This window comes from Alosa sapidissima, chromosome 2 (assembly GCF_018492685.1).
Source record: "Alosa sapidissima isolate fAloSap1 chromosome 2, fAloSap1.pri, whole genome shotgun sequence".
In the NCBI taxonomy this organism is placed as follows: Eukaryota; Metazoa; Chordata; class Actinopteri; order Clupeiformes; family Clupeidae; genus Alosa; species Alosa sapidissima.
The window spans coordinates 5,766,132-5,791,841 of record NC_055958.1 but is presented as its reverse complement, the minus strand read 5'-3'; the positions used below and the strand labels follow the sequence as shown (position 1 = coordinate 5,791,841).

At 41.2% G+C, this 25,710-nt stretch overlaps 1 protein-coding gene across 7 annotated transcripts in view; it reads right to left on the bottom strand.

Moving 5' to 3' along the window:
* Positions 1 to 1,284: 1,284 nt before the first annotated feature.
* The window catches only part of gulp1a (GULP PTB domain containing engulfment adaptor 1a), a 72,022-nt gene continuing 47,596 nt past the window's right edge, over positions 1,285 to 25,710 (bottom strand). For 4 of the 7 annotated variants that reach the window (XM_042084484.1, XM_042084485.1, XM_042084486.1 and 1 more), the window contains 10 exons: positions 19,760 to 19,839; positions 12,342 to 12,403; positions 10,016 to 10,087; positions 6,422 to 6,520; positions 6,178 to 6,315; positions 5,885 to 6,001; positions 5,667 to 5,753; positions 4,755 to 4,890; positions 3,641 to 3,735; positions 1,285 to 2,838 (listed from right to left, as the gene is read on the bottom strand). In XM_042084484.1, the coding sequence (XP_041940418.1) occupies positions 2,677 to 2,838; positions 3,641 to 3,735; positions 4,755 to 4,890; positions 5,667 to 5,753; positions 5,885 to 6,001; positions 6,178 to 6,315; positions 6,422 to 6,520; positions 10,016 to 10,087; positions 12,342 to 12,403; positions 19,760 to 19,787 (996 nt within the window). In that variant the 5' untranslated portion in view covers positions 19,788 to 19,839 and the 3' untranslated portion in view covers positions 1,285 to 2,676. Of the gene's footprint in view, positions 2,839 to 3,640; positions 3,736 to 4,754; positions 4,891 to 5,305; positions 5,531 to 5,666; positions 5,754 to 5,884; positions 6,002 to 6,177; positions 6,316 to 6,421; positions 6,521 to 10,015; positions 10,088 to 12,341; positions 12,404 to 19,759; positions 19,840 to 25,710 lie in introns of all 7 variants that reach the window. The other 3 variants (XM_042084491.1, XM_042084489.1, XM_042084488.1) reach the window with 3 other exon arrangements.

The following is a 25,710-nucleotide window of genomic DNA, read 5'->3' as shown; positions in this document are numbered from 1 at the left end:
TTGAGTGATGATTTTCTTTTAAGAACATGGTTATGAGATAGATAATATATTCCCTATTGAATTGAAATATTCTTCATTATACTGGTAAATATATTGTATGTGGTTAGCTCTGCTGTTCTTTGTATGAACCTGTGCAATATATTTTAGTGCTAGGAAGATGTGACTTTTTCAGTTGTTGAACTGTACTGCAATGTATACCTCTAACAGCAAGGGCATGACCTTGTCTGACTAATTGTTTAATGTTTTGTATCATAACTTATTTCAGTTAGGTGCTGATGGGGGGCACTTTTTTGAAGTGCATAGACATTTAGCTTTAGATAAACAATTTGAAACAGTATCACTTAAAGGTATGCCTTTGACCGAAGTTATGATTAACCCCATGTTACAACTGGATGGCCAAGTCCCGATAAAGTATAAGTGGCTGAGAGAGTCAGCAGAACCTGTGGAAATGCACTTTGGGGGAAAGATGTGATGGACTGCTGTCTTACCCAGCCAAGTGTTCTGCACTTGTGAATTGAGATGGCACAGCAGGAGGAGACCGCGGCATCCAGGCAACCCTTACGCTGCATGTGGCATCTCGGCTATACAAAGAATGACTTCAGGGGTATAAACCCAAACTTACTAGAGACATAACATTGATATTAAGTTCATTTGCTTTGTACTAGATAAATAGCCTTTTTTAAAAACACTTCTGAATCTATTTCAAGGTAAATCACCAAAAAAAAGTTGTGATATGACAGTGTGTGTTTACATTCAAAGTTAACCAAAGACTGTAGCTTTAATTGTAAGAGTTCAGTATCATTCATCATGTGAATATGACATGGAAGAGTTGATAGCTGCAACTCCTTTGAAAGTGAAATGAAAAGAAGTGGACATGTAGCATAATAGCTACCCATTCATGTGTATGTATTACCACAGTTTGACATCAATAAATAATATATTATATTGTAAAAAACACATGGTTTTATACTTCCTCACTCTGAGAGTATAACATCAATAATTAACTGATATTGTAAAAAACACATGGTTTTATACTTCCTCACTCTGAGAGTATAACATCAATAAATAACTAATATTGTAAAAAACACATGGTTTTATACTTCCTCACTCTATATAACCAACATGACTGGTCTCAGCTGTCCAGTGGCTCCTGGCGTGATCCTTTGTGAATTCCTCTTCCACCTCCAGAACAACACATACACAGTAGGAGAGGTGTTCATACAACAACCCGACATGGAGTAATATCAAAACACTGAAAATGAAATGTCAAAAACACCAGTGGTGTATCATGTGATGTTATATTTAATGACTACAGGGGCAAAGTTTAAAATACTGCATACAAAATGAAATGTAATCATGTAAACATATAGGTGTTAACATGGAAATATACTGACAAAGGCTTTTAAAAGTGCTTCCTTGTGCAAGTGGGTACTACAACATAGTAAAGAATGAAATTCTGCTACCCAAGAGGATTTCAAAAAGTACATATTGGGCTAAATGGATAAAGAATACAAACAGATGGTTAAATGTTCTATTAAAATATCTCAATGAATCCATTTTAGTCATGAACATATGTTAAATCATACAAAATGTATTAAACATGATGAAGCTCAGTTTGGCATTCCAGTAATATGTCAATAGCTACCCAATGATGCATCATACTTCAACCCAATACAAATGTAAGGGACAACATCACCCTCTAATGATGTATTTGTAAACTTCACAATTTCAGGTCAATACTGATTTTGTCTCAGAATCCAAAGAGTACACACAAAGAACTCCCGATATTACTGTAATGTATAGGCCTACTTCAATATGGGGATCAACATATTCATTGGGTCATGAAGGAACATTTCTGTATCTCTAGGTTTTAGTGCAGTCCTTCATAACTTTACAGAGCTGCAGCCAGAACTGAGGTCATGCTAGTGTTTCCTGTTTTCAGACTTCAAAGATGTCATATTGCATTCATGAATCCCTACAATGGTCTTACATGGCAATCACAAGCAGACTGTCAGGTACAAGTACAATGGAAATGTATGTGTGCAATAGAAGATGTTTCTGAGATGACAACCAAGACTTAAAATATAATAAAAGTTGGAAACATAATACAATGTAATTGCCTTTTGTTTTTTTTCATGAGAATTCAGATATTAAGCTTTTTGATACAGCATGTACCATTGGACATACTATTTACATCCTTCAATGACTGTACAAGGGGGTGTCAAAACTACTCTATTCTTTTTTTTAATAATTGTTATAAAAATAGTGTTTTAACTTATCAGACTTAAAACGTAGGTTCAATCATATTTCTCTCTTTTTCAAACATTTCTGTTTTTGTAAACCAAATTCTAATGCAAAGACATACAAATCTCAAGGTGAGAACATTGACATCTTGACTGTAGATTCAATTTTGGCACTTATTTAATAGAAACAGGAAACAGTATTTCACAAAAAGAGTCCTCTTGGCATCAGCAGCGACCGTCTAGTGGGTCTGGAGAAAAGACAGTGCCCTCTAGGGTCAGTCCCATTTTGAACCCCTCCTAAAAAGACAGAAAAAGAACACACATATAAAATGAGCTAAATTTAAGTTAAATACATTGATTCAAGAAATCAAATAACTTTTTTTAGTAGGGCTTCTGGTTTTTCAGTGTGAAGTGATATTTACTAATACATAGCTTAAACTTGAATGACAGGCACTGGTACCATTTGGCACTTTGGACCTTTTGACTTATACTTGTGTAATACTGGGGTGGGAGGATGGGAACTTGAAAAACTAGTGGCCCTAGCCAACCACAAGAAAAGTGTGAAGTTAGACAAAGATACAAACCATCTCTGACGCTGCCAGCAGAGGCAAAAGAGAAAGGAGAGTTAACAAGGAAAAAAGGTTACAGATATACAAACATGAAAATAAAAATAACAGCTGGGTGGCAAAGAGCAATACAAACGTTTATCATTCAATGATATTAAATAATATGTTTTATTGAACAGTAAACAGGAATCAGCTAGTTCCAGCATTTTTCCATTTTCATTACACAATTTTGCAGACGTTACCTGAGTAGTAAAAAAAGAAGAAAATAAAGAGTTCAAAAACTTTAAAAACATGAGAGAAAGAGAAATGTTGACTTTTTGGTTAGATGAAATCAGGGTCACACATGCACAGTAAAGACAGACCGCTTCATCAAGTAATATCACTGCCAAATTACAGAGTGATAATGGAATTTCACTGGCTAACTCCCTCACTATGAGGCAAAATATCATTATCATCACAGCTCTCGCGTGCTAGCCAGCTACTCCCTGAATGGCAGCAAGATTACCTGACTGAGCTCCAGCCGTACACACACACACACTCACACACGCGCACGCACGCACAAACACACACATGCATGCACGCACACGCACGCACGCACACACACAGACACACACTCACGCACGCACACACACACGCACACACACACCTGAGCATGGCTGAGCTTGCGGGCTTCTGGGTGTGATCGATAGACATTAGAGTGATGGGCGGAGGGGGAGAGCTGGCTGGGCGAGGGGGTCCACCTCTCCCAGTCACTGTGCCTACCGTCTGCTCCGGCAGCTGCCTCATGTGCATGCGTCGCCATGTGCTAATAATTCACAGACATGCAGTCACCTGCATCTCGTCCAGCTTGGATTGGATGTCCGGAGGGAAGTCGGCGGCCCCACAGATGAACGGGTCAAAGGGTTCGGCGCCAAAAAGATCTTTCCCTGTGTGTGAGATAGATAGATATAGATAGACAGACAGACAGACAGATAGATAGATAGATAGAGATAGATAGAGAGAGAGAGAGAGAGAGAGAGAGAGAGAGATGTAGAGAGGTACTGCGCTGTGCTGGATTGTGACAGTGCAGGTGTCCTGTTTGGGGAGGTGTCTGGGACATGGGGGTAATGGATTGTCCTAAATGGGCAATTCATTACTTTTTTTTCCATTTCTGGAGTACTTGGCAGAAAGTCTCTGGAAATGTGACCCTCAGGCGGTTTGGAGAGACACATTTGTTGTAAACACACACATGCACGCACACGCACACACCTTAGACCAAAGTACTAGTATCAAAAAAGTAGCATCCCTGTGAAATTCCACTTGTCCAGCTGTCGTCCAGTTAAGCAGTGAATCAAATATCTCGCTGTAAACCAATGAATCAGAGATGCACCGTCCAGTCTCATTAGAGGAGGCATCAGTCAGAGCCATCACCATCTGGTGGCATCTATCTCCATGGAGTACCACTGCGATGATGTTAGGCAGGGGGAATGCTGAGCGGGGCACAGTAAGTACAACCGGCCGTTTCCAAAGGAGTCTGAAACCTCCTGTTTGTCTCAATAACATGGAGTTTGTGCTGTTTGAACAGCACAACCGCAAGAAATTTGGCAAAATGTGCCAGACATTTAGTCTTTTATTTCCCCTGCTGGCCCTGAGAGTTTTACCTCCCTACCTCTTACTGCATCATTTATATTGTATTTGAAAGAGCAACATTTTACTGACAGGATGATCAGGGAGATACCAGTTTTACTATTTAGAATCCACGAATAACATACTAACTGAATACCCAGGTGTGAGTGAGTTACAGATTCGCTCAAGAGGTGCTTAGCATCTCAAAAAAGCAAATAATTCTAATTCATTAATGCTGATCATTACAGAACAGAGATGACCATCATCCATTATGAGAATGCTGTGCCTATAGTAAATCTGTTCTGGTAGCATGGCATTGGGATGCAGGTCAGCGGCTTACGTAGGTCTGCTGCTCGTGCTGGGGGAGGGGGCGGCGCTCCGTTGCTCGCTGGTAATGGAACCAGTGGCTCCACAGGGGAGAAGGGAATCATGTCAAAAATGTCTGTGGATGGCGGTTTTGTGGAGATGCTGCCTGCCTGCAGGGAACCGAGGACATAGAGCAAGGTCAGAACAGCGCTCCCCAGCCTTTACACTACTATGTAGTGATCAACAACACACAATAATGCGCACTTAAGCTGTATGAAAGAACCACACACCAAAACCATGCACACTTAAGCTGTATGAAAGAACCACACAGCAAAACCATGCACACTTAAGCTGTATGAAAGAACCACACAGCAAAACCATGCACACTTAAGCTGTATGAAAGAACCACACATAAAAAAAAATGTTTTTAATGGAGAAAAAGTCACATGCAGTTGCTAATGCAGAAGATGGCAGGCTGGAGCGAAGCAGAAAAAAAAGAAAAACAAGTTGAGGGAGCTGCTGAGCCCAAAGCATATCAGCCAAGATTGGAAAGAGAAGAGAAGGAAAGGTGTGTGCTTTTTTTACGCGAGGCCGTGGGATACTGTTTCCGTTGGGAGGCTTTGGAAGCGCAGGCTTAGCGGGAGGAGGGGTGAGGAGGCCCGCAGAGAAGTTGGACTCGGGAGAGCTCATAGGCGTGAGAGTGACAGAGGAGATCTCGAGACACGAGAAGGAGGTGAGATTGTGACACCAGAAGAGAGAGGAAGGCCTCTGCAGCATGTACGCTTCGTTAGCCGAGTTTAAGTGCAGCAGCTGTGGAAAAGATCACACGGATGGGGAGATCAGGAGGAAGAGAAATCGACAGCGCTAGTACTACAGCACAAGAGGTGCAAGAGAGAGAGAGAGAAAAAGAGATATCTGGTGGGGAATCTGCCAAGGAAGCTCATACAGGGGACACTTTGGAACTTCTCAACTGCTCCTCTAAGTTCTGTAACTGCTTCTTCAACTCAGAATTTTCCGATTCGAGTTCTTGGATCTGTAGAAGACAAATAAGTGAAAATACTGTTAGTGGACATGTGTTAAATATATCAAATAAAACACAGTAACAAAACTCCTGAAGTATTCTAGGATCTGAGTGAACAACCTGCATGTCCAAATAAGTCTTACTCTCTTCTGAAGGGTTCCTATCTGTTTACGTGTCTCCACATCTTTTCCTCCTGACTCCAGAAACTTCTTGTAGGCCAAGTCAAAGGCTTGGCCAATAGTCAGAGTGATCTCCTCTGCCTATAAAACAGGTTTAGGGAAACCTCAATGACATTGCATTTAACTGAATCTCTGTACATATTTCTGGGTAAAGAATGTTTCAAGCTTATCAATGCAGTTTATAATGAACATGTAATTCATCTTTAATTTCAGAAACTGATTGAAATGTTAGGTAATAAGTTCTGAAAATATCTTACACATTTTTCACTGTCAAACACGTAACAGAGATGTTTATTTGATTCTGAGTCTTTGCAGATGAATGTAAATATCCTTTTGTCTGTTTTATCATCAGCACAGAAGGATATCCTGTGCAACTGGCAATTGTGCAGCACATCCTGTGAGTAGAAAACAGAAATTTATTTTAACAAAGAGGACATCTATAATTGCATATATGATTTAGGCTACATATTACACATGTAAGTCAATACACTTAATTAGTACCTTTGTCTTAGGATCTAATATCTTTACTCCGTAAATTGATATTTGTAATTCCACCTTTGGAACCTTCTGGCCTTCTGATTTCTTGATGTGCCTTTGAAACTGCAAGAGGAGAGAAAAGAAGGACATGTTGTAATACTGTAACACTGGACAGCAGAGCTGGAACTGCCCCGAGGGGACAGCTTGTGTGACACACAGTTCTCAACCAGGCTGATATGGACGGATGGATAGCAATGGATGGATCGATTTTTATGTCAAATGTTCTTCGACACTTCGGAAAGTCACAGCAGAACTACAGTATTGCACAATAAAATAGCGAGATTTTGGCAGGTCCACAACTGTGAATCTGAAGTAGTAGACTCCCTTGACTGGAGCTGTAAAGAAACCAGCTTTGCTGCTGTACTGTAAGCCTGTCCAACATTGGTGATGATTTTAGTGAAAACCAAGTTCAACTCTGTATTCTCAGCCACTGTGTCTCCTGTGTTAGTTAGAGCGGCTGAGAATGCCACCTTAGGTTTCTCCACGACCTCCTTCTGTAGATTCATTACTGCATTCTCAGTGGCTGCCAGTCTGTTCTTCAATGCTGTCAGCTCTGACTGTTGTATTGCCTTTTCAGTGTTCAGGTCCTTCGCTTCTGCTTCAGCAGTGTCCTTCTTTCTCTTCAGCACGACCAACTCTGTCTCATGTGCGGCTTTTCCCTGACCAGGTCCATCACTGTGGTCTTCATATTGATCATGTCTGTGTGCTGTGATGCATTTTCCATCTTGAGGTTCATCACTTCAGTCTTCATGGTCAGGTGAGTCTGTGTGTTATGATGCAGTGTCTTTCTCCACTCATGTAAGTTTCTGTGGCTGCCAATCTCTCAGTCATTGACCTCAGATCAGCTTTCGAGACAGACATGACGTTACACTCAGACATGAGCTCAGATGGTGAACTCCGCTCCTGATGCAGATGAAATTACCGAAATTTAGCATCGTTGAATTTCACGTGAACCAATACTCGGTAATAGGCCTACCGACCTAATTCGATCGGTACCGGTAAAGGTACAGTGTTCGGTACCCAACCAAAATTACGTTCATTGGTGGTGTTTTGATCAAGACTGTTTATTTGCATTATTAAATAATCACTAAATAGCCTTACGGTGATGCAGGGATTAAAGTGAAAAAAAATCGTTTGACTGAACTTTTTTCAGGCCATAAGTCATACGTTGTTCATATCTACCTATAGAGATAGCACCCCTTTTGCGGTCGCGACCTATTGGTTTTTAATGTACAAAAAGATGCAAACAGCAAAGTAAAGGGAGTATTCGCCTTATTCACACGGCGGCCATTGTTTAAACCAAAACGAGGCTACAGGGTACACTTACTATATAATTAATGCCACCTACAGGTGAATGCATAGAACATAACAATCCTATGGTTTGTGTACCCTGTAGCCTTGTTTTAGCCGCCAATGGCCACCATGTGAATAAGGCGAATTGAGAGTGTTCTTGATTGAGATTGAGTTTTCCTGATGAACAAAAATATATTTTAGTACCATCCCTGACCATTGCTGATTAGCCATTGCTGTTCTTTTCTACTGCAGCAATATTGTAGAAAGGCTTTAACACACTGTTATTTAATTACTTAAGGCCAAAAGTGTTTAAAGGGGAGATTTTTTTCTTGTTAATATGCAATTCTACACCAAGTAAAATCTATAAAATCAGGTTTGCAAGACTTCCCATTTCCTCATCAAAGTAACGAATCAGAACATTCTAGATATTGTTCATATTTCCATTTGTTGCCTCATCCGCATTTAATGAAAACATGGTAATTTTGAGTTTTACAGACAACTCAGTTTTCCAATGAGCAGCAATACTGTGTGTGCTCATGCAGGAGGTCTGCGCATTTGATAACGACAATCTGGAGACGGTGCTTTTGTTTTCAGCAACAGATTGTATAAGGTTGACAAAATGGTTGCGATATGGTGAGGGACAGGTCGTGTTGCGCTATGAAAGAACATGCGTAGCCTACTTTCTAAACGTAAAAACGGTCAGCCATAGATACACGTAGCCTACCTCTGTCGTGGTGGCTAGTTGCACCAGGTAGGGAAGATGTCCTGAAGTGCACGAACGTTAACCTTATGGCGGTCTTCTGATTGGTGGCGTGCTAAAACGTTTTCCTATTGCATCCATAAACAATTTTCTTGCAGCGAACCAAGCAAAAGCAAACCCCCGGCGCTTTAATTTCTTTACACCATGGCTTGTTAGTTCTCCCCCGTTTCCAACAGCTGCCCATCTCCATTTATTTTTTAACTTTTGACACCAGCCTTCCTTAGCAATAATGCATCCATGACAGCTAGTGGCCTTGCCAAATAGACGCACACAAATCATGACGCTAATATGCGAGGTTCTGGTAGGCCTACTGGTTATGGTTTTGTGCTATAAATGAATAATATTTTATAGCAAAGTTTTAAGTTGACTATTTTAATTGTATGGTTATTTTTTGTCAACATACACTCACAACCTACTGTCGTTAAAAGTGAGGCCTAAGCAAAATAGGCTACAAGGCTGTTTGTGCGTCACAAACAGACTGACCCCCTTACTCAACAGTTCGCGATGATGACAGTGATATTATTATTTTTTTTATGCTAACACGCTCAGTCAAAACCTTCCGTCGCAAATTGTGAAAAACATTGTTGTAGGCTACATGTCATAACAGACGGGATAATAAATTGCATAGGCTACGGTTTATATTGCGTCGCTTTACACATAATGTTAGTTGCAAGTCATAGGTGACACCCAAAATGAATGACCTCCCCTGACAAGAGTTCGCGATAGTAAGAAATTGTCTACATTGATGCACGGAAAGAACACAGCCTACGCTTCTTCTCCGAATTCGCACATAGAGCTCACAATATCATATCCAAAAAAGTTAAACGGATTGGCCAACCTCATCAGCTGTCTCTAATGTGTCACTATAATCCAACTTTTAGACCGTTATAGTCCTCCATATGTGTTCTTTGGAAAAGCAAAGGTGATAGCCCCCCTCCTATTTTTTTTCTCATCGGATCTGCATCGATCTCAAATATGACATTTCTAAAATCAAATTGACGGAAATCCGTCCTATGACGGAGAACTTTAATCCTTGGGTGATGCTATCCAGGCAGGGTGCCACGTCACTATTTTATACCCCTAATAATGCTCAAAATATAATTACACTCTGTGGTAGTGTCGTGAGGGTTTCTACAGACAAACCAAAGTATTGTAAACTTTGAAAGTCTATAGAGAGGTTATAACAAGACTGTAGGAAGAAAATTCCATGGCTTCCTGGTCTGGTATCGTCAAATCAGCACTCATTGCTGTTACACTTTAAATGAGTGAATATAAAAGCGATTAAAAAACAGCCCTGATTTCAGGCATGTGCACTGTTAAACCCCATGACGTAATATGTGTGTGTTCTTAGTTTAAGGAAGAGGATATGTAGTAAAATTAACAAGACTATCTACAATCCAGTTTATTTAATTAAACAGTAGTGTTTTTGCTCTACTCCATGATACAATATTTGGTTTAAAAATGCCCTTTTAGTGCAATATGTGGTGCATTATATAAAATTTTACCTTAAGCTTTCTGACTGCATCTCTCACAATCTCTGTGCCTTTAGGTTGGTCAACCTCTGTGTTGCCAAGGAACTACAGAAAACAAAATTCAGTCATTAATATTTGCAACAAAAAGGTACAGGTAAAGGGTCAATTGGTTCACATTGTTTTGTCCAAGCCTAACCAAAATTACGCACAACATGAATTAAACATTCTACAACAGCACATCTCAAACATGCCAAGTGCAATGAACAGATTCAATAGGTTGTTACCAATGGGCAAATTATGAAGAAACCTCTTCAATAATACACAGGATTGACAAAAAGATCTATGCGCTGCTACTAGTGTAGAGAAAACTTTTCTGACTTCTGTTGAGAGGCATTTCAATGTACTTTTCCCCTACTGAAATCTTTTGAGTGTGAACGGTGAGCGGAGAGTTAAGCACTACTGCCTGTATCCAACAGATGGAGCTATTAACCTTTGCCATACCACCATGTGGTCGGGCGTCTGGCTGGCAACATGCTCTGGCTCTTCTTTTGCCTTCACTTCAGGTCCTCATGTTCTGGACATCTGTATCCCAAAGACCTCTGCAGCTACTCCGCAACACAACACTCTCACCAGCACTCTGTGTGTGCTGTGACTGCACACCGGGTTTTACTGGTGATGTACTTTATTTTACATGACCAAAGTCTTTCTACAGTTGTAATAGCATATAGAGACACCCCTCCACAGCCACTGTGTGCATGTTCAAAATACACCTCACAGTCCAAATGACTGTGAATGTCATTGAAGCTCAAGCTCCATACACTCACTTCTAAACAGAGAAATTTAGCCTCAATCAAAAATGTTCATGGTGCTCCTTGGGTAACATCCCAATCTCCAGTTCTTTCCTTTCAATTTGTTTTTCATTTCACAGATACATAAGTTATTATGTGCTTTAATTTTTACGTTGGCCAAATCTTCATTTTGGTTTATATTCATTTTCAGCATATTGAAATTATTACTATGATCAATATTATCAATACTAAAAGTGCTTGATACATTTTGAATGCATCACGTTATACTTGAACTGAAATGCTTAAACCGAGTGTCCTGATCATTTTTTTTGGCCCTGTTTGATGACGGTGACTGGCTGCCCATGTTCAAGGGCGAGCCATGGTGCCGAGGGAGCAGGAGTGAAGTGGCGATGACAGATACACAAGGTGAAGCGCAGCTCCTTTCCAATCACTGCACCGCATCCTGCTGGACTCTGGAGGAGAAGGAGGAGGTTTTTGCCACATAAGCCCCGTCTGTACCCATCCATCACCAGGCCCGCTGTCCTATTCCTCACCCTTCCTGATAGCCACCTGCTCTGTCTGCCCTCCACTCTCTCTCTCTCCCTCTCTCTCTTTGTCTCTCTTGTTCTCTCTCTCTCTCCATCTCTCTCTCTCTGTTTAAGTAAGGGGTTGGAGATGCTTCAGCGACAGCCGAAAGGTTTAACTCACACCTCCAATTTCCTTCTTCTTCATAGTTCAGTAAGACATTCCAGAAAGCCGGCGCGGAAGCTGACAAGCCTTCACCTTCGAACAGGAGCCCAGGCTTTTGTGAAGCGGAGCAGAAAAGAAGTCTTACAGGCAGTGAGTGAGCAAGCAGGCTAGGGAGTGAGGCAGTGAGTGAACAAGCAGGCTAGGGAGTGAGGCAGTGAGTGAGCAAGCAGGCTAGGGAGTGAGGCAGTGAGTGAACAAGCAGGCTAGGGAGTGAGGCAGTGAGTGAGCAAGCAGGCTAGGGAGTGAGGCAGTGAGTGAACAAGCAGGCTAGGGAGTGAGGCAGTGAGTGAACAAGCAGGCTAGGGAGTGAGGCAGTGAGTGAACAAGCAGGCTAGGGATTGCCTTTTGGATGTGTGTATTGTTGACTGCCAAAGGAGTAAAACAAAAACAAATTCTGTTTGTAATGGTTCATGTTCTGCAGTCAAAATCTATTTGCATTGATCCGTCCATTCATGCTGTTTCTCTGTTTGTGTGTTCCCAACCCTTACAATGTTGTATTGAGTAGTTTCGAAAACGGCACTTTGAAAAGCATTTGTTGTGTAAAGTGTATTTATTTATTTTTTTGTACTAGACACCAGAAAGAGGCTATACTGAAAACTCGTTGAGCACATCTACAGCAGTACAGCAGCAAAAGCCCACTCTATGTATTGATTCAAAACAACTGCTCATCAGTAGTTGTTACACGCTGCCAGGTACAGCATACATGCCGTTGTGGACATGCAATAGTCAGATGTGCTCCTGCTGGCTCCAAAGAACACATAAACACTTGAGTTATTAACACGTGAGATCAAATACTTTTATAGGGTCTGTTCTTTACATACCTTGGCATTGTATGCAATGAAGTGTTTGGCCAGAGCCTCAGGAGTATGCATCCATGATTTATCTGGAACATAAACAGTTCAACAGGTGAGTGGAGAAACAGCCATTTTCACAAAATTACAAACAGAATGCTGCATATGTATGTGCATACAACTCCCGAATATTAAAAGTGTCTGACACAGCAGATACTAATGCTACATTTTAACTGTTAAGGCAAAATATACAGTATATATGTATACTGTACAACTACAGAATATTGAATATAGTATCCCTTGGTGCTCACAGAACAGGATTGTTGAATCAGCAACACTCAGTGGGCCACTTCAGATGACTGAACCCAGAGGAAGTGCCAGAGCACAGAAATATCTTATAGAGTGTTTAATAGGAGCGAAGAACCAACGATTCGACACACAGCGTCTTCATTACACCTATTAAACACTTTAAGTTAATCGAGTGCTCTGACTCTTCCTTTGGGTTCAGTCATTTGAAGTGGCCTACTCAGTGCTGCTAACTCCAGAATATTCACAGTGCCTAACACAGTAAATACGATGCTACTATTTACTGTTGAGGCTAAATAGATCCCTCTCTTTTCTTTAGAAAAAAAAAAAATACAGACAGTGATTTCGTTCAAACTGAGAGACAAGAGATAATGAAAAACACAGATGTGCCACTGAGAGTTGGTATTAGTCAGAATAAACATATCACTGGCTCGCACATCACAAATGCGCCGTTCCTCTTTGTTTTGCTTGGCATGCATGCAATCAAGACATTTGGTTTCATGAATCATATTGTATTTGTGTGTACAAAAGAAGAAAGCAAACAAGCCGACAGGACGTGCCTGTGCTTCAGACAGAAATCTATTGAGGGAATGGGAGGCTGTAGCCCGATGCATTTTTCAGTGACAACATAAAGCATCAGTGCCCGTCACTGTAGCGCTGAAGAGACGATGATACACACAGACAACCAAAGTCTTAAAAGTAACACAGCTGAGCAAACAAAACAATACAAAGCCCAGATGGAATAAATAGCCATGAAACACCATATTGAAAATAGCAATGTAATTATGAGATACAAGACAAGGGGATCGTTTTTATCATCGTAAAAACCTCAGTGCGTGCTTTTTTTCTCAGGTCAGGCGTCTCTACAAGTATTTCATCAAACATCTGCAATTCTGCAGAGGATGGAATAATACTGATGAAGCAGCACTTAGGGCTGGGCAGCGCTGGGACTGTGGGCTGCGTCTGGACGCTGGGCGCTGGCAAGCAACAGCTGGATGGATAGTGATGTGGGGGGATGTAAATCTAACAAAGGACCTCATGAAAGACTGAATGAAAGAAATGAATCTCCCCTGGGGGCACTCCTGGGGCGAAGGTTGATGGAGGGACGGCACCGCACTCACACCGCATCCCCCCACCACCACCCCCACCCCAACACACTCACGCACGCACGCACGCACGCACGCACGCACACACATGTACCCCCTTCCCCCGTCCTGAGGGACAGCTTGAGGGAACAGTAAATTCTAACTATGATAGATGAGCTGCAGGAGTCACCCCAGTCAGGCAGGCACTTGTGCACTTTTTCTTTGTGTCAGCAGACTGGGCTGATTAATAGAGGTGGCCACACCTCGTTTCCACCTTCAGAGAAAAAAACGGAGGAGGAGTAAGAAAAAAGAGACAAGCCCTTCAAAAACAAGACGACACCTGAGGAACTGAGCACTCGACCGCGAGGAGGGGGTACGAACTCTGAAGGTTGGATCACAATGTGTCTCTTTCACTCTGTTTCCTTCTTTGTCACACACACACACAGACACACACACACACACCACAGTGCTGACTGGATGTGATCTGATACCCCACATACTGATCTGATGTTTAAAATGGTCAACTATACCAGTATCTTTTCTATTACTGATGTCAAAGCTAGGTACTGAGGCTACATATAGCCACCACGTCCCCATGTCCTGTCTATTACCCAGAGTTTTCAAACCCACTCATCCATCCAAGTTGAAAAACATAAAACACGATTGGTTGATTGATTGGTTTGAAGTAAGCTGGGTTGATATACAGTATATATCCCATAGTCCAACAGTAGACAGGGAAATGTTAAAGAAATAAATCAGTCGCTGGGATTGCAGTAGGAAAAAAGTGTAGAAAAAAGGACTAACAGGTAATGTTTATAAGACAACAAGATTTATAACACAACATTCGCTTGGAAAGCAGTCACTGATAACCTTGAACATCCCGGAAAACAATAGCCAATTAATCTCCAATTTGGCGCAGGCAAGAAAACCCAGTGGATCGAACAACAGGGTCCTGCGGATTAACATTTAAGAGACCTCTGTCAATGTGCACAACCTTAAGTGCTTGATTCTAATTACACTCAATTGCCAGCAATTAATAGTGGTTCATTAGGTAAGACAACCTCGTAGGTTGTGTCCTTTTATTGCAGATGGATTTGCTCCCACAGATGATCAGAAGAACTGCACTGTGAGTGGATGTGAAAAAATGCAAAGGATGAGAGAGAGAGAGAGAGAGAGAGGAGAGAGAGGAGAGAGAGAGAGAGAGAGAGAGAGAGAGAGAGAGAGGGAGAGAGAGAGAGAGAGAGGGAGGGAGAGAGAGAGAGAGCGCCGGGCAGGTCAGCTGGCAACGCTGGCAAATGAGGGAGAGAGAGAGAGAGAGAGAGAGAGAGCGCCGGGCAGGTCAGCTGGCAACGCTGGCAAATGGCGAAAGCAGCTGTCTGGTTATTGACTGCATAAGGACAGCCAGGCTGTTATTGCAAATATAACAATCAAAACAAATAAACAAAACACTGAATGCATGAATGGCCACATGCACCCTCTAGACAGTGTGCTGAAGCTGATTCACTTTCTTATCTCTGGCCTGTCTTGACACTGACAAGGTTTGGAGGACACCAAATATTCCAGCCCACATTAATATATCCCATTAGGCCAACCTCATGTCAGCAATAAACTATATGATCTTGACTTAAAAAAAATGAAAATTTCCTTTTCAATTGGTTACTTTTTTTGCTGCATTGATGTTTTCATACATTAAATTAACCATTTCTAAAGAGTTTGGAACAAAAATGCTAAATAATACTGATTGAGTGAATATGGTTCCATGACCACACAGAAAAAAATTGCATTTAAGAAAACTGAGATGAGGCTAACACACACACACACACCAAGACCAAGGTCCTCCTAGTAGTAGTAGACCCCTCTAGTCCCCAACCTTATGGACCAGTTTGTTTCCTATTGTTTTTTTCACGGACCGGGGGGGGGTGGGGGTTGTTCCATGTTCCATATGTGTTGTGCATGCGCATTACTTGAAAAAAGCAATGAATATTAAACAACTTGAAGCTACATCTATAGTTCTTTGGAACTAGACAGTGACACCCTCAGTGTGTTTGAAATGTCCAGTCGATTGCACAATTTGGTCTTAGTTGAAGTCATTGCCGAAAACCCGGCCTCGCATAGATACGTGGTGGGAAATGGTAGCAACGTTTTCAGCGCTTTTACGGCTATCTTGGGATATTCTGCTTTGGTTTTGATCCAAAAACCCGCCAGAGAGGTTTCCTTATACACACTCTTAAGACCACCGTCATTTGCAATTTCGATCAACTGCTCTTCTTCCTGCGCTGACAAGTTAGGACTATTCAATATTGACAAATGGGTTGCGGACCCACTCATTGGTTTGCCATGGATCTTTCTAGTCGGCTCCATTCACAGAGTGAATGAGTCATTTCATATAAGTACAAAATTAGCATTCCAATAGGCCAACTCTCATAGGCTCTCATCTGAGCCTATTCCATGTCCATCTCACCAGCCTGAGAGTGAGCAGACAGTTTAAAAATAATTTAATAGAGGAAATGGTGTGATAAGGATAAAAATAGAATATTGTCAGATTTTTATACTTTCAAAAATGTTGAACAGTGTTTCATTATGCCAGAATATAAGCAATTATATAATGTATTCATGACTTTCTTTTAACTGAAAAACGTTATATCTGATCTGACTATGTACACCCTCTGGACCCCCCGCCCCCCTCCATCGGAAGCACACATTCATCACACACACACACCTACACGCACGGACATGTTTATTCATGCACACACACACACACACACACACACACACACACTCTCCACCCCCATTGTAATCTGTCCCCTGTAGTGTTTTGTCTTGTCTTGTCAAATACTGTCTTTATTTGTTTCATGTTGTTTGTGTTCACATGCTCTGTCTATAATTTCAATAATCTCAAATAGTCGTTGTATACTATATGTTTCATGTCTGTTACACTTAGTTGGGTTTTGTAAGGTTTGTGGGGTCTTGTTAATATTTGTATAACCTTTATTGCACCTTTGGAAAAACTTATTAAATAAAAAAAATGATCTGACTATGTACATGTCAAAACATTATGCTGAGTGACCTGGAACCATATCCCATTCACCCTTTGGGAAATGCCACTGGACACCAGCTTCTGTTAATGTATCATGGCTGACATTCAAACTTTGACCTTTGCAGAGAAAGGTTAACACAATGGAGGACCCATAACATAAAGCATGCTGAATTCAACTAAAAATATACCGCTTGCTATGACACTTGAAAAGGTGTCTAATTCATATAATGGAATCACTCCCTTGAGAAAGCAGTGCAGTTGGTTGTCTTTTGTAGTGTCACTCAAAACTAACACAGTCAAAAGAAATGAAAGAGTTGATAGCCTGAGTATCTAATTTTCCACTTGGCTGATTTTATATGTTGAGCTCTGAATGATATACAGGAGACATTAAAGTGTTGCAGCGATGATACAAAAGATACACATCCAATACGCTGTCAACGGAGCAAACAAATCTGTCCCATTATAACAAATGATTAAAGCTCTTATTAGCTTAACCTATCTGCACTGTCCTCACTACACTCAGGCCACCCGCCACCACTGCCCCTCATTAAGAGCCGTGACCATGCATCAGGCCGACACCTAAACAAGTCCTCCAATGGCAGCAATGAAACATGAATTCAACGCGGTGGCACAGCCAGAGAGAGAGAGAGAGAGAGAGAGAGAGAGAGAGAGAGAGAGAGAGAGAGAGAGAGACAGAGAGAGAGAGAGACAGAGAGAGAGAGGGAGAGATAAAAAAAGAGAGAGAGAGAGAGAGGGAGAGAGAGAAAAAATGGGAACGCTGGGGATACCAGAGCATCCAAATCACTGTGATTGCAAACTATTACTCGGGGGGTGGGGGGGGGGGGGGGGGGGGGGTAGTAGTAATGGTGGTGGTAGTAGAGGGGGTTCTCGGAGGGGAGAGCTGGCATAGATTAAGACAGACATGAGAGGGCTCCGATGAAGCATTAGAAAGAAAAATGATCGGGGCTCCTCGACACTCTGCCTCACCCACACAAGATTAGGCAGTCCGCAGAGTTGGGCCAGCCCAGCATATGATTAAATAAAACTGCCTTGCCATATTAGATCATCACTGAGTGGCACGGAGGATTATGACGGTCACATAAAACCTCCACAGTTACGCTCCACAGCTACCGGGAGCTACAGTACAAGTAAGAGGACTCATTTCCATCTTTAACAAAGTACAGTGTATTTACACACCATGATGAAGAGTTTTTCCATCTTTTAAAACATCTTCTACTTGTGAGGGTAATTCTAAACCTCACTTTATCTGCAGAATGCTACGGTAATTAGCTGATATAAAAGGTCAGATGGGATTCTCCATATGTGGTCCAGGCTTTGATTTCGCTATGCTCTAATCACAAACAATGCTCCCATTTAGTGGTGGGTAATTGGATGCACATATTTGGGGAGCAATTGACGAGAAAGATTTTGGACCCACTTACTTCTTTGTCATCACATATACACACAGGCAGCGTTTGTGTGTCTGGTCCCTTGTAGATAAGAGGATCAGCTACATCACTTGTAAACAAGTGTACATTGGACTTGTTGAGCCACAGGCACATTCAATAACCTGTTGTCAGCAAAAAGATCAACATGATCTCTGTGCAAACACCTATTATGTCTAGTTTTTGATAATTCTGACAGTATCACTCAGCATAGTGAGATTTCATCATCACACTACAAAGCTGATTCGCATCACAAATCACTGCTTACATAGAAATGGGGACAACTAAAGCTGACAGATCCATTTGAGACACCATCCACAGTTTTCCATGCTTAACGCATAAGCTTAGATCTCTGTGTCTCAACCAGTGAATACTCGCCATTGAACTGTGAGGCTTCTTCTACTGCTTAGCAATAAAAGTCGTGTCTGAGAATTCTGCCCCTGGTAATATGGGGCTGCAAAAACAAGATAACTAGGCATAGCAACTGCCTCAGCTAAACACTGTTCTTGTCTGACCAAGCAACGCTCATTATCAGCGACAAAAACAATGACCACTAATGAATGCCTGGCTCTGGGAAGAAAAAGGAGGCGTGTTCCCCCCTTTGCTGAAATGTCAGTTGTGCAAATGAAGGGCTTGCATGGACCTTTGTCCCTGGAGTGAAAGGGTTTAAAGCCGTCTTTATGCCAGATGGCTGGATGGCCCTTTGTAGTTTCCTCTGGCGTCCAACAACACTGGCCTGTGTGCACGTATTAACTCCTTTGAAAGAGCATATCGGGCCACATCGGTGCAAGGCGGGCGGTTGTAGCTGTGCCGAGCCGGCCCGAGTAGTGTCCTCTGAATACAGTATGGTTTTTATCTGCTAGAAGACATAACAGTCTATTAGCCTAAATGTCCCTGAGCACACTGATTCATGGAGGCAACAACGCGCGACTCAAAAAATGTATTCCCTTTGGCTTCATTAGTACGGAAATCTCAACAGAGAAAAATGACAACAGCCGAGATATCACTGATAAGATTACTCATCTAAAAAAAGGATAGCAACTCTGATCCTACAATAGAGGCACAAGTTTTTTAGCGCAGAAACACACCCCATTTGGTGGCATTGGGGAAGCGGCATTCTCCAAGAGGGAAGAAGGGGGGGGGGGGGGGGGGGGGTTATCACATCGAGAATCCATTAATTCACTTGGGAGTGAGTTGGAGAGACAGCCGGTGGTAAATATGTCAGGTAAGAAGAAGAGCAAATGAACCCCAGGAGCCTACTGTCCCGCTGGAGGCCATCGACGTGCGGCTGAGAGAGAGAGAGACAGTCAGCGCTGCGAGGGGGGCAGAAGCCGTGTCTGAAACGCTTGTTAGAAGGCGGAATCTGGCACCTCCACCAAGACTGGAATCACATTATAGGAGAGAGAGAGCGAGAGAGAGAGAGAGAGAGAGAGAGAGAGAGAGAGAGAGAGAGAGAGAGAGAGAGAGAGAGAGAGAGAGAGAGAGAGAGAGAGAGAGCGAGAGAGAGAGAGAGAAGGAAAGAGTGGCAACTGAGACAAGGTCACAGACAGAGATGGCCATGCCGCTGCTACTCACCTCTTTTCCTGTTAAATGCTCGGTTCATGCTGGAGCAAGACCTGTTTACGCTTTCCCTCCCAGAACGTTACCACTTCCACCTGGATACAGAGAGAGAGAGAGAAAGAGAGAGAAAGAAAGAAAGAAAGAAAGAAAGAAAGAAAGAAAGAAAGAAAGAGAGACAAAAAATATGTCAGAACATGTTAGCATTTCCAAACTTTCTCAGGGCTGAGGGAGAGAAGTGCTCTTCAAAGAAGTCATCTTCTGGGACAGTGAGCTAATCACTAGTGACATTGAAGTACTCTGATGGGTTGACTGACGAGTTCAGTCCAAAGAAATCATAAACCATCTATCAAATGATTTACAAAGAATACAGAGGTAGAAAATAGTTTGAACTGTGTGCATTCTATGACTATGACACTATGTGCATTCTTAAAAACCACAGAAACGTTTCCCCATGATAGGGTCAGATGGTCATGAGCTAAGGGCATTCTAGGATTTTCACCTGGACACAGCTTGCCACAGAGCATCTCCATCATGCTGCTACCGTCACGTCATTCAAATCATGTCACAATGGGGGACCATGACAACAACTGACACATCTATCATGTACATGGCATGTCATGGCTGACCCACTATATTGCTCTGTGTTGTTAGAGACCTCAAGGTATACTGTATACTGCAATTCAAGCAAGTGGCACAACATGATGCAGCCAAGGTACTATATCTACTGTAGTTCACCTTGTGATGAGACAACAATACATGCATTTCATGAACCTTTCATTTTAGCTGGAAATAGATGAGTTAGCTTTTAGATGCACTTTCTTTTCCTAATAAATCTTACTAAATATGCTGGATGAACAAATAAAGCTGGTCAGCTATTTGGGGAGATGTTTGTTTTATAAAAGATAATGAACTTCAAATACCTTCATACCTGTGGGAAGCTTTCTATAATTTATTAAATTAAACTGGAGGTAGAGCTGGATTGAAGTGCTTTGAACACTGCATGCTGAGTAGGTGTGCATCACAATGTCAATGTCTGTGTCTGTCTGTTCAGAGTGGATGCTGTCTGATTTGAAAGTGGTTTTAGGTGTGGATTACATTTGGAATGTGAGAATTATTTGCACGCAAAAAACACAACCACAAGTACCAACATAATTTGCTGTACAAGCTAGGACTACTCTCTTAAAAATCATAAAAACAGTGATTTTTTTTTTTTTTTTTAAATCCCTAATGTATTACATTCACCACCATCACCAATGAAAACAGTGAGACACCGAAAAAAATGAGTCATTTTCTATTTTTCAAAACAAATTAACATGAGAGAGAGTTTGTCCAGAGTTAAAACACACTCAACCACCACAGGCACCACAGGTAGCCTATGAATCCTTACCAACTAGGGACCATTGAGAATTACACAAGGCTTATGTTCCTCCATTCGGACAGGCACAGGCTGGTGCATACCTCTTTGCAATGGACACTTCTGGAATTTTACAGACCACATGAGATTCTTTCCTATCCTTCTGGAAAGAAAATCTGCATTATGTGGCTTGGAAAGTGTGTCTGTGCAAAATGGAATGCAAGCAGAATGCATCTGAATATGTGAGGATGGTATTGTTGCTTTTTCTGTTTTTAAGTTTCTGTGTTTAAGTTTTTGTCAAAATTGCTCAGCCTTACAAAAGGGAACTGTGCATGCTAAGTCACTTGCCAACTACTACAGTACCTCTACAGCGTTTAACATAGTTTTAAAAACTAGGTTTGTTCACAGAGAATGACTGATGCATTTTTATCGCATTCATCAAAAGATGCTCAACTGTATACACAGCATACAGAAAGATCGGCATGTATGCAATTTTGTAGGCTATATCTGAAGTGGATTGTTCCATTTATCAGTGTAACTCTATGGAATTCTAAAATCTTGAAGCTGAACTACTCCAACAGAGCTGGAAAGTAATGTTATCATGACACTGAGGTGTGTAAAACCTAGCTCATATCACCTACAAACAGTTAAAACCTATATTATATAATACTATAATCTATAAGGTCCTGAATGGTTCATATATAATATTTTACCATTTAATTTAATTTGGATAACTGGGGTTCTAATCAGGGTATTTGACACACTGTCAATTATAGAAATGATGACAAAGCTTCTTTTTTTTGGAAATGCAATTTCAGAAGCTCATTTTCTGACATAATTCAAGCCATTGGGAGATGGGCTGCTGCTTGGGTACTAGTGGGTACAAATGGGTCTATCAATCATTTTACTTTTTTTTCCTTTAATAAAAAATTCAGCTGGTGCCAAAGAGACAGAGGTAGCTGTGGAGAACCAAAGGCCACAGAAACATCTGAGCTCATCGACACTGCCTTTGGCAATAACAACTTCACTCTTCATCACTGTCCAAATAGATATCGATCCTCGCTTCTAATGGCCATTTCTTAAATACAGTACATCTAACCCAGGGACAGTAGAGGGCTGGAGAGTGAGTTTTCTCTCATCTGACCCCACCACTCTAAGTAAACATCAAACCCTGGACTGGGGAAGAAACAAACAGTGTTTTGACAGATTAAATTTGCTTTAAAAAAAAAAAAAAAAAAACTTCCCCTGAAAAAAATGGAAACCCTCAAGGGCATTTGGCCACAATTTGATTGAAGCTTTAATTAAGAAATGATTTGATTCAATCCCTCAGTACAATCCTTTTATAATGCTCTGGGGCCAAGACGACAAAGCTACCCATTCATGCACTGCCTGAAACAACCCAAATAGACAGACTGTATTATTTCAGGTGAAACGCTTTTGTAACCCACAAAATAAAGATGTCTCCTAAATTAAAGCGATCGTTTAACAGGAAGTGAGGTTTAATTAAAAGTCAAGACAGGGTTTTCATGAGGCTACAATATGTCGCTTTTGTCTTTGTTATACCTGTGCACTGATTTAATACATACCGGTAGATAGAACTCGTTAAACTTGATTAATCAAAACTGCAATCGCTAAGGCTATGCTGGCTTGAAGTGCTTCCTGTCTACCAAGTCTCTCATTGATTGGGAGGAAGACATTGTGTAAAGTGCTACAGAATTAGAGGAGCAGATAGGAGCATTCTAGTCTTTTTTTTATCAGAGCTGAATGTGCCTCTAATTTCAGCTCTTCAGAGGAACTTAAGAGCATAGCTCGACAATGTTAGCAATACTGCTTTGATGCTCATCATACCTTTTTTTTAATCATTCTTTTGTTGCTTTTGTGACTGCTGCCAGAAAATTATGCTTGCATTTCCCACTGAGCACAGATGAGTATTGCATGTAATTATCCTCTGTAAAGTGAATCACTTTGGATGAAAACAAATTACATGACAACATTAGCGTTATACGAGAACCCCAGAATCACTGACTGTTGTTGCCTTTGGATTTGTAACAAGAATCATTATCAATTCAAATAACATCTATAAAGAAAATGAGGTCATGACTATTTTGGCAACCCAGAAAATATATTGTCTCATTCCTTCACATTCCTCCGATATTCAACTAAGCCACTTTGAAGTCTCTACGCACACAATGGGACTCTACATTTTCCAGAGACTAACATAACTCGAAAGCTGCTCTAATGTTATGTTGTAGGAGAGGTCTGCCAAAAATTCTCGTGACACACTAGCTTTACTACCATGTGGTGAAGCACCATCCATGATTTAAAGGAACCGTATGTAAGATCGTGGCCAAAAACTGGTACTGGAATCACTTTCAAAATACTGTAGAGCGGTGTATCCCCTCCCCCTCCCCCTCCCCCCTGACTGGCAGAGCTGGCAACCCGGATGCCGAAACACTACTGACTTTTTGATTAGTAGATAGGTGGAGGGTGGCGCATCAGGCCAAAACACAACATGACAACATCAACATCAGTAGAGGGCTGCAACTTCACTTTTTAAATGACAATATCCTGGCCGGACTACTGTTGTCAGTGATATAAGTATTTGAAATGAGCATGATTTCTTAATGTCTAATGACATATCAGGGCCATTTTATGCTTCATTGAAATACATTTCTTACATATGGTTCAAAAGGGTGTGGTGCAGAATAGCATGCTACTATACAAACACATAATGGTATTTCACAAGAGCCACATGAGAAAACTTCACATTTGGAGAAATGGGAAAGTAAGTTATAACATGTTATAGCACGCACAACAAAGGCCACAAATAAATATTAGATGGCAGGAATAACACCAGAATTTTACTGTAATGGGCAGTACTTAATTGGAGAATGTCTCCTTTTAATCTAAGCCACTGTACCAGTCCTTCAGTAGGTGCATGGAATCATATCAAACATTGTTAAGTAGTGTTTGGCATTCTAGGTAGTGTTCTCCTGCCAGTACTGCTGTGTTTTGCTGTACTTTTGTATTGAGGAAATACAAAATAATATATCTGTTTCTATAGAAATATTCTTTCTGATCATTCCACTCAGAGACAGAAGGTCAAACAGAACAAACAACTCTGTGGAGACTTCAAAGATATTTCCAGGGTCTGCCAAATAACCCATAGTTCCACGTAGTAGAAAACATTGCAAACAAGCACCCGTGCATGTGTTTCCTATTTACAGCCAATTGGACTGTCACAAAGAGCAATGCACTGGCAAATGCAAACAGGCAGAAGGCATCTACACCTGTGTCACAGCAGAGCAGTGATTCATGGGAGAGAATCATGTTTTTGTGCGAGCACTCGGCAGGGAGGCAAAGACAAGGCTACGGTAGCTACAATCACACAGTTCCAAATGCCACAATGCAGACAGTCTCAACACCATCAATTAAAACATCTTCAAAACTTTGCTGCTGTCCAGGGGAAGACGGAAGATACAAATGCCAAGGCTACTTCTTAGACTGACAAAATGACAAACCTCATTGATCATGAGTTACTTCAAGGACACAGAGTGTCTGTGAATTAGATAAGGTTTGCCTTCAGTAGTATCACATCCAGGAAGATTACCATCAGTTTATCTGATGCTGTGAGTGCCAAAACACATCTTGTGAGCTTGATGGGGTTACTTTGGCATGGCTCTAAATATAACTCACATTTAGCAAGTTTTACCTTAATTCACAATTCTTGGAAGTTGCTCAAAGTAATTGACACCATTAAGTTAGTTTTCAGTGAAATGTATTTATCAAATATAAAACTAATGATCAAAAGATGCCTGGTAGGGAGGCTTCTTATAGTGTAGTCATTTGTTGATGTTTGGCTACAAACAGCACATCATGTTTTTGTCAGTACATTTCAATATTGCTTTGATGGGATGTTTCATCTACCATCTACATAAGCATACCGTTCACATACAGTATACAGTATTTAAATCATACCTCACCCTCCTACCATTTCAAATTCAGCAGGCCACAGGCTATATAGTTTCTAAGGACACCAAACACCTCACTGTGCTTTCTTCTTTCCCTTTTGTCTCTCTAACATGTTTTGGCCCCAACGAGGAGCTGACCTCACATCAGTGCTGTGTTCAAACACCATACTTCATCTGACTTATTCGTTCCACACTTTCTGGACAACGGTTAGCAGCTGACATCAATCTAAACCTCAGTACAGTGTTTCACAATATGCCTTCTTAGGAGAAATGAAGTTATTTTTATCTGTGTTTTTGTGTCTGTGAAATTGAAGATACTTTGGTTAGTATAATTTAATTACATAGAAGAAGAAAATATTTTGGTAACACTGTTGGTGACAGCTCTTGTGTGCAATACTGTTCTACCACATGGGTAGGGCCTTTATATCATGTATTTCTGACACACTTTACCATAATCTAGTGCTCCATGGGTATTCTGCAAGGCTATATTAAGTACACAGGTGTCAGACCTCTCATGCCCACCTCACACCAGAACTCCCAAAAATTATCCCAACAAGAACCATCCTGAACATGTAAAGTGGTTCTTGAAGGTTGCTTAAAAAATAATTCCAGTCAATTTTCACATAGATTTTCTCAAGGTC